The sequence below is a fragment of the Dermacentor variabilis genome, chromosome 7 (assembly GCF_050947875.1).
Source record: "Dermacentor variabilis isolate Ectoservices chromosome 7, ASM5094787v1, whole genome shotgun sequence".
Taxonomy (NCBI): domain Eukaryota; kingdom Metazoa; phylum Arthropoda; class Arachnida; order Ixodida; family Ixodidae; genus Dermacentor; species Dermacentor variabilis.
In genome coordinates this window covers 8,360,603-8,369,577 of record NC_134574.1, presented here as the reverse complement: position 1 = coordinate 8,369,577, position 8,975 = coordinate 8,360,603, and the positions used below count along the sequence as shown (strand labels likewise).

The window sequence follows — 8,975 nt, the reverse complement described above, 5'->3', positions numbered from 1 at the left end:
CCTGCCATCACTATTTCTTTCATCATCATCATCATCAGCCTAGTTGCGCCCACTGCAGGGCAAAGGCCTCTCCCATACTTCTCCAACTACCCCGGTCATGTACTAATTGTGGCCATGTTGTCCCTGCAAACGTCTTAATGTCATCCATCCACCTAACTTTCTGCCGCCCCCTGCTACGCATCCCTTCCCTTGGAATCCAGTCCGTAACCCTTAGTGACCATCGGTTATCTTCCCTCCTCATTACATGTCCTGCCCATGCCCATTTCTTTTTCTTGATTTCAACTAAGATGTCATTAACTCGTGTTTGTTCCCTCACCCAATCTGCTCTTTTCTTATCCCTTAACGTCACACCCATCATTCTTCTTTCCATAGCTCGTTGCGTCGTCCTCAATTTCAGCAGAACCCTTTTTGTAAGCCTCCAGGTTTCTGCCCCGTACGTGAGTACTGGTAAGACACACCTGTTATACACTTTTCTATTGAGAGATAATGGCAACCTGCTGTTCATGATCTGAAAATGCCTGCCAAACGCACCCCAGCCCATTCTTATTCTTCTAGTTATTTCAGTCTCATGATCCGGATCCGTGGTCACTACCTGCCCTAAGTAGATGTATTCCCTTACCACTTCCAGTGCTTCGCTACCTATCGTAAACTGCTGTTCTCTTCCGAGACTGTTAAACAATACTTTAGTTTTCAGAGATTAATTTTCAGACCCATCCTTCTGCTTTGCCTCTCCAGGTCAGTGAGCATGCATAGCAATTGGTCCCCTGAGTTACTAAGCAAGGCAATATCATCAGAGAATCGCACGTTACTAAGGTTTTCTCCATTAACTCTTATCCCCAAGTCCTCCCACTCCAGGTCTCTGAATAACCACTGTAAACATGCTGTGAATAATATCGGAGAGATCGTATCTCCCGGCATGACTCCTTTCCTTATTGAGATTTTGTTGCTTTCTTTATGGAGGTCTACAGTGGCTGGGGAGCCGCTGTAGATATCTTTCAGCCTTTTGACATACGGCTCCTCTACACCCTGACTCCGTTATGCCTCTATGACTGCTTAGGTTTGGACTGAATCAAACGCTTTCTCGAAATCAATAAAAGCTATATATAAGGGTTGGTTATATTCCGCACATTTCGCTATCACCTGATTAATAGTGTGAATATGGTCTATTGTTGATTAGCTTTTACGGAGCCCTGCCTGGTCCTTCGGTTGACAGAAGTCCACGGTGGTCCTGATTCTATTTGCGGTTACCTCATTAAATACTTTGTAAGCAATGGACAAAGCTGATCTGTCTATAATTTTTTTTAAGTCTTTCGCGTCTCGTTCCTTATGCATTAGGATCATGTTAGCGTTCTTCCAAGATTCCGGTAGGCTCGAGGTCATGAGGCTTTGCGCATACAAAGTGGCCAGTTTTTCTAGAGCAATCTGCCCACCATCCTTCAAGAAATCTGCTGTTACCTGATCCTTCCCAGCTGCCTTCGCCCTTTGCATAGCTCCCGAGGCTTTCTTTACTTCTTCCGGTGTTACTTGTAGGATTTCAAATTCCTCTAGACTATTCTCCCTTCCATTATCGTCGTGGGTGCCACTGGTACTGTATAAATCTCTACAAAACTCCTAGGCCACTTGAACTATCTAATACATATTAGTAATGATATAGCCAGCTTTGTCTCTTAACACATACATCTGATTCTTGCCTATTCCTAGTTTCTTGTTCACTGCTTTTAGGCTTCCTCCGTTCCTGAGAGCATGTTCAATTCTATCCATGCTATGCTTCGTTATGTCAGCTGTCTTAGGCTTGCTGATTAACTTGGAAAGTGCTGCCAGTTCTATTCTAGCTGTAGGGTTCGAGGCTTTCATACATTGGCCTTTCTTGATCAGATCTTTCGTGTCATGCGATAGCTGACTAGTATCCTGTCTAACGGAGTTACCTTCGACTTCTATTGCACACTCCTTAATGATGCCCATAAGGTTGTCGTTCATTGCTTCAACATTAAGGTCCTCTTACTGAGTTAAAGTGGGTGGCTTAGCAAGCGTTAAAAGAATGTGTGATAAAGAGAGAGTGTGGCAATAAAATGGCAGAGTACAAGATATGTCAAGCTAGATACCGCCTTTAGGATTAAAACGCTGATGTTATATGAAGAACACATGAATCTAGCCGCACGATTGTGAACTGATTCGAGTTCATTGATGTTTGGCGAGGGTTCCAAATGGCGGCGGCGGCATGTACCTGTCGTGGTCTTACATATGATTTTTGGTTAAGTGACCCGTTAATATCACTGTTTACATGATAGGCTCACTTACACAGATTTTCGATGCGATGTTCCCGTACTACTATTGTGCGCATGCGTGACAATTTGATAAATATGTGAAACGTTCCCGCTACGTAAAGGTTGTGAGTAGAGCTTGTCTTTGTATTGTCTCCTATCGGGCGTTGTCTTTTTGTTGCACTAATACTGTTCTCATCAGCTACGGTTAACCGGCCCAAATAACCAGAATAATCAAGTGATCATATATATTTTGTGACTCTGAGCCGGTTTAATGTATGCGTTTCCCCTTGCTCAATCCTTTGCCTATCATCGAACCCTCAGGAATTGTCGATATGGCAGATGGAGCACTGTTTGGACCCTAGAGAAATTTTCAAAGAAAAAATTATTTGAATTCATAGTGACATTATCTCTGCCATATCCGACCGTTTTTCTTACATCCATTACTCAAAAACCCAGGAATATAGCTATGTTTTGTCCTGTTTTAAATAGTGCTGAAAATAGTTGGTAATGTCGTTTTTGGAAGGGTTTATAGCTGTTGACAAAATAGGGCTTCTTTATCGCTGGCGTTATTGTTTTTTTTTCACGACATTCTCTTTTGACTGGCAGGTGGGGCACAAATATTTCGTGCACTAACGTCACTCTCATTCTCACAGCGTTAGATCACACAATGCCGCAACATAAAGCGTTCACTGTTTACTTTTTTTGCTATAGTTTACTCAGTCCCAAAAATGTCAGCGAAATCACCAGCAATTTGAAATCCCTAGCGTTGTAAATTACAGTTGCGACTATGGCCACATTGGCGGTTTTTCGCCACGACTTATGGGGAGTTACCGAAGGGCGTGGTCCCACAGAGCTGGCAACGCAATTGGCCAAGACCCCCTCTCGCAGCAGCAGTGGGAGAGCAGTGGGCAAACTCTGCTATCGAGGCCAGACGCTTCCCACCGGCAACTCGTCCTTCGAAACGAGACGTCCTTCGGTTGCTTTTCTCTAATAGCGCTGCTGTTGCGAACAGGCCACCCGTCAACAGCAGGCACCCAAAATACACGCTGCTTTCTAAAAGCAGCCGGCAGCGTGTAGTTCCATACGAAGATAAGCTTGGGCCGCGTGCACCGATAACGCTCTCCTCGGGTATCTTATCTCTGCGTCGCAACGCCGTCGGGGTCGTCCGCTTTCGTTTCCGACCATGGCAGCATCGGCTGCGCCCGGGGCGAAAGGCGCTATGTTCCTCGTGTGGGTGCTGGTGGCGTGCCTCAACAGCAGCTGCTCGGACGCTCCCGAGCCAGCCAAGGAGCCGTCATGGCCGGCGGTGCAGGCCCAGAGGATGTTGGGCGACTGCGTGCCTGCCAGCGAGTTGCAAGCACTTTGCCAACGCTGTGCAAAGATCACCAAAAGCTCCAAGGCCTACCGCATGTGTTGCACCAATGATTCCGGGAATAGCACCGAGTCTGGACGGATCTACTGCAAACGCTTGCTCGAGCACACGGTGGGCAGCGTGGCGGACCTGACCGGCCGGAGGACTGTGACGCCGTTTCCCTGAGCACCGCCACTGCGAGGAGAATGAAATGGTTTCAAGCTTTACCAGGGGGACGATTTCTTCTTCACTACATGAATGCACGCACATATAACATGTCCTCGCGAGTAGCATAGTTACAGGAGACATGAACATGAGTAAACGTTTTTGATGCGACATCATCCATGTTGTGGAGCAGCGCACGAGCATTTCGGAGCACCCTTAAACAATCATTCTAAAGGGGTAACTGTGCTTGCGCAGTCGTTCTACGTAATGTGTGCGCTTGCGGAAAGTCCTAGCGATCCCCTAAACGCAGCGTTGTGCGCGAAAACCATCACGCTCAAGTTCTTGAGCAACTTAAATTTTACATCCCTTCGTTTTTCTCTCCGTCCTTCGTCTGCTCCTGCGCTATTGAAACAACACGGATTAATTTTACGTTGTCATCTTCTGGGTCCACACGCCTCGTCCGTACTACTTGTGCGATTCTTTCTGAGATAATCTTTTTATGAGCTGTTCAGAGCGTCTCAGCGAAAATACTTGCTGTGTTAACACAACAATCTCTTCTTAAAGCTAAAGCACAAAACCTAATTTTACTGTACTGTATGGTGAAAATTAAAAAAAAATGGGAGAGTCATGAAAGGTTCAAAAAAACGCGGACACTTTGCTCTAACGTTCAAAAACAAAAATTATGCATAACCAGGGCTCATTTTGGAATTTATATAAAGCGATGCATTAGAGAGACAGTCATTCAAGTGCGACAAAGTTGCTCATTTCATGTCTGGTTCTTTGGCGTAAAGAAAACTCTCACGTGCGTACGCTCGCACGCACCTCTGCTACGCAGTCTGGCGCACGTGGCGACAACATCGAAGTTGGCCTTGGCACTTGAGAAGTATACGTGCGATATGGGTTAAAGCATTCAGCATATCTGTGCGGGGAAGTGAGGCTTCATCCTTCTATCGGACGCGCAATTCAATTGCTTCTTGAGGTGCGAGCTATTTGCGTAGACAGCACCTGGTAGCGCACGGCCAGGAAAGTTCCGGACAGTCCGTAAAGAAAGCTTTAGTTTATTTCAAACACAAAACGACGTTTTCAGAGTTCTCTTGGGTTTTTAAGAATCTTAGTAAGAAGTAGCAAGAGCATTTATACGGAATAGGACACGCCCACGACACAAGCAATGTGTTCATTACTAGACTGTGCTGGAGACCATAATTAATAAGAAAATTGTAAACACATAACTGGACGTTTAAAATGTAGTATTATTTGCAACAACATAAACATTGTTTTCTTTGCAAGAACAAGTGCTGAATACATTGAAATGAAGCGCTGCATCATTTCTCAGCAATATGCACGTTGTTTCATTGCATAAAATAAAACTCGCATAAGAATGGGAAAAATATTTATTTGACCTAAAGTTTCTTCTCTTCAAATAGCGCTTAACTAGATTACGCGAAAAATTAAAATTACGTGCAGATTACGTGGAAAACATAATAAACTGCTAGATTCGAAGCAGTTGTAAATGCACCGCTACTATTTCCTATTTCAGTGACGTATATTCTTGCAGCACCGAAGGTTGTCAAAGTGTGAACATCAGGCGACATTGAATTCACGCTAATTCTGGTTCCGATACTTATTGCGAGAAAACACTACGCCGCCATCTAAATGCAACCTCAGAGATACATAGAAGTTAGCCCTTACTTTTGTACTACGAATAGCTTTACTTGTCAAGATTTTTCTCAACTTGGATAATTTGCCATGCCAGTTGTGGTAGTAGGGGTGGTTTAGGCCCCCTCGATAATATGTGCCTGATATAATTATATCGCGTGTGCAAGCCCACAATTAGTTTCTGTTGAATAGGCTAGTCAAGCTAGGCCGCACTCGGCGCTAGCACGACAGCTTAATTGCGGCGACGAACGAATCACCGCACATAGCGTGGCTGCGTTTTATTTCAAAAACCTGCTTGAATGTGGAACTTCCTCGCATGCCCCAGTCTGGCAGTGGTATATCTAAAGCGACCAACCAACGTTACCTGCTTTTGCAGATCGTCACGGCTCTGTCACTTTCGGACGGAGGAGCTGGGAGGCGCACATAAAATGACGCGGATCCAGTCCTACACCAACACAGCTTCGGGCCGCTTTACGAAAATAGCAACATAGCAACCTACATCTTTTTTACTCTAGCGGGCAACTTTGAAAGGACCTGTAACATAGCGGCTTGCAGGACGTGTTGGTAGTCAAACTTGGACAAAATGTTTTCGCTCAAGCAGCAAGGAGACGCCACGGTGCGAGCGCCACGTCGCGCCGTTACGTTAGTGTCTCGATTTATTTATTTATTCAGGAATACTGTAGCCCTCACTTGAGGGCCATTACAGGAGAGAAATTATCAACATAAAAGATAACTTTCAGCACCGACAATACAACATTAAACGGCATTGTTAAACAGAAATTACAGGGAGCATGAGCAAGTATACACAGTACACACAGAATCAGAGTAAGCATGATCGATTCTTAATTGTTCCGTTCCCTGTAATACAATTCTAGTTAAGTAAAAAAAATTTTAACATTTTGTGCTGCTACAGTGCAGTCCGGAAGGTCATTCCATATATGAATACACGAAGGAAAGAACGATTATTGAAAACCATCAAGGCGTATTTTATAAGGCTGTGAACTAGCACTGTGGTTCCAACGCGCACTGTGTTTTAAAGGGGGGCGAATGTATGCTTCTTTGTTTATGCCTATTCCAATGCTAGTTATCTGAAAAAACAATTTAATTCGTTGCTTTTCTCGTCGTGTTCCAAGTTCTGAGTGGTAACATTTCAACACGTGTGTTACAGAATTGGCTCTCCGATAACGCGAGCAAACAAACGCACAGCGTTTCTCTCAATTTTTTCGAGTTTATCTCGCAAGTACAGTTGGTGAGGGCTCCAAACTGGGGAGGGGTACTCCAAAACCGGGTGTACAAATGTTTTGTACGCAATTAGCTTCAAATGTGTTGGTGCATGCTGCAACAGTTTCTTCAAAAGGAACAGTTTCTTGTAAGCCCTAGAGCAGACCTCCTCCCCTTGGAGGCGCCAGCACAAGTCATGAATAATGATCCCCCCTAAGTACCTAAAGCTACGTACATTCCACAAAGAGTTGTCACCAATTTTATAGTCAAAGGAAGGCGCGGTTTTCTGTCTTGTTATATGAGCAAACGTCGATATTGAATAGTTTATTTCCATTCCCCGTTTTATGAACATGTCACGTAAACCTTGGAGGCATCGATTAATTTTCCTTTGGTGAGTTTTATCTGCCACTGTCGAACAAATCAAACAATAGTCGGCAAAAAGTTTTATTTTAACAGGTGATTTCATAACACTGGAAATATCATTGACGTAAATCAAGAGCAATAGCGGCCCCAATACTGACCCTTGTGGAACCCCAGACAAGACCTCAAGTGGATGAGAGATGAGGTTTTCAATGCGGCCGGATTGTACACGACCATTCAAATAGACTGCAATCCAGGTTGGCAATGCCTGGAGCAATACCTACGTTCTGAATTTTAAAAAGCAATTTACAGTGTGGTATCTTATGAAAGGCCCTTGCGAAATCTATGCTAAATCTATGCAGATGACGTCGACGTGTTCGCAGGCATCCAAAGCTAGATAAAAATCTTGAAGGGGCAACGCAATATGACGAAGACAGAAGGCAGGAACACACAGGACAGCGCTGACCTCGCAACTAACTTTATGCGAGCGCACACACAAACTTATGTACACAACCCATAGCCACGTGCTCTCCCATCGATGGCCTCATTATCAGTGCCCAGGCAAAAAACGCAAAACCCTGTAATCTAATGCTACACAATGAGGCGGCTTAAAAATTCAAATTCACTGTCATGAAAATTTAACGATGGCATGCTTACACAACCAAACCCTTTCTTCCTGATATAGTAGGCCTCAATAATATCCCCCGTGGTCTGATTTCTATGTGCGGAAAGTACTGTGATGTTCTTATAGATTGGCGTGCACCCATGTTCAGAGCAATGCCTCGCGACATGTGAGTAGGCACTACTTGTTAGCGAGCGCCTATGCTAATGTTCAGGCAACTTCCCCGCCTGTTTGGCCAATATAGACGTGACCACAGGAAAAAGGAAGCCCGTAAACAACTCCCATTCTGCAGAGCACAAACGGGAAAGTATACTTAACAGTACAGCCTTTCCCAGCATGAGTGGAGGCAGCCTGGGCCAACTTCCTATCAATCTTACCGCAAATTTTGATAATCTGGTTAGGGGCAGAAAAAATAACCTTTACATCAAACCTGCCTGCTACATTGCTGAGGCTGTGTGATAGCTTATGTACATATGGAATTACAACCAGCTTTTTCTTCTTGTCGGCAGACTCGGCATTGTTAATTATTTTGGTGCTCCTACTTTTACACGCTTAACAAGCTTCTGTACGGTCATGCGGATGGCATCATCTAGAAAACTTGCCTCTCAAACACTCGAATTGTTTTAAGAAAAAAATAAAATATATATATATATATATATATATATATATATATACCCTTGTACTGGAACAAACTTCGTGTGAATTCGGACAATTGTTCACTGAAGTCGCGGCCTTCTATCAGAATTCACATGACCTCCGAGTAGCCGACAGTTCACTTTCACAGCCTGAGTCCTCCTCAACACCAAAAATCTGGCGACTCTTCGTGGGGTAATCTTCCTTCGTGTAATTGCCGTATACTTCGCTACCACTAATAATGCTTCGCCTTTGCGGTGAAACTGCAGACTCTTTTTTTCTGTGCATACGAGTATAAGCGCTTCTGCGCATGACTGCCGTTGATTCTCATTTGGAGTGAATCCGGCTTGGCCTCATTTATGTTACTGAGTGAAATATACAGATATCTACAGCGGCTCCACAGCCACCGTAGTCCTCCATAAATAAAGAAACAAATCACAATAAAGAAACGCGTCAGGCAGGGAGATACGATCTCTGCAATGCTATTTACAGCGTGTTTACAGGAGGTATTCAGAGACCTGGATTGGGAAGAATTAGGGATAAGAGTGAATAGAGAATACCTTAGTACCTTGCGATTCCCTGATGAAATCGCCTTGCTTAGTAACTCAGGGGACCAACTGCAATGCATACTCACTGACCTGGAGAGGGAAAAGAGAAGTGTTGGTCTTAAAATTAATGTGCAGAAAACTAAAGTAATGTTTAA

The 8,975-nt window shown here is 44.2% G+C and overlaps 1 protein-coding gene across 1 annotated transcript; it reads left to right on the top strand.

Moving 5' to 3' along the window:
- The first annotated feature begins 3,262 nt into the window (after positions 1-3,262).
- On the top strand, positions 3,263-5,118 carry LOC142588945 (uncharacterized). Its single transcript, XM_075700753.1, has one exon. It carries the CDS (start codon positions 3,448-3,450, stop codon positions 3,799-3,801), a length of 354 nt encoding a protein of 117 aa, XP_075556868.1. The 5' UTR covers positions 3,263-3,447; the 3' UTR covers positions 3,802-5,118.
- Positions 5,119-8,975: the final 3,857 nt, after the last annotated feature.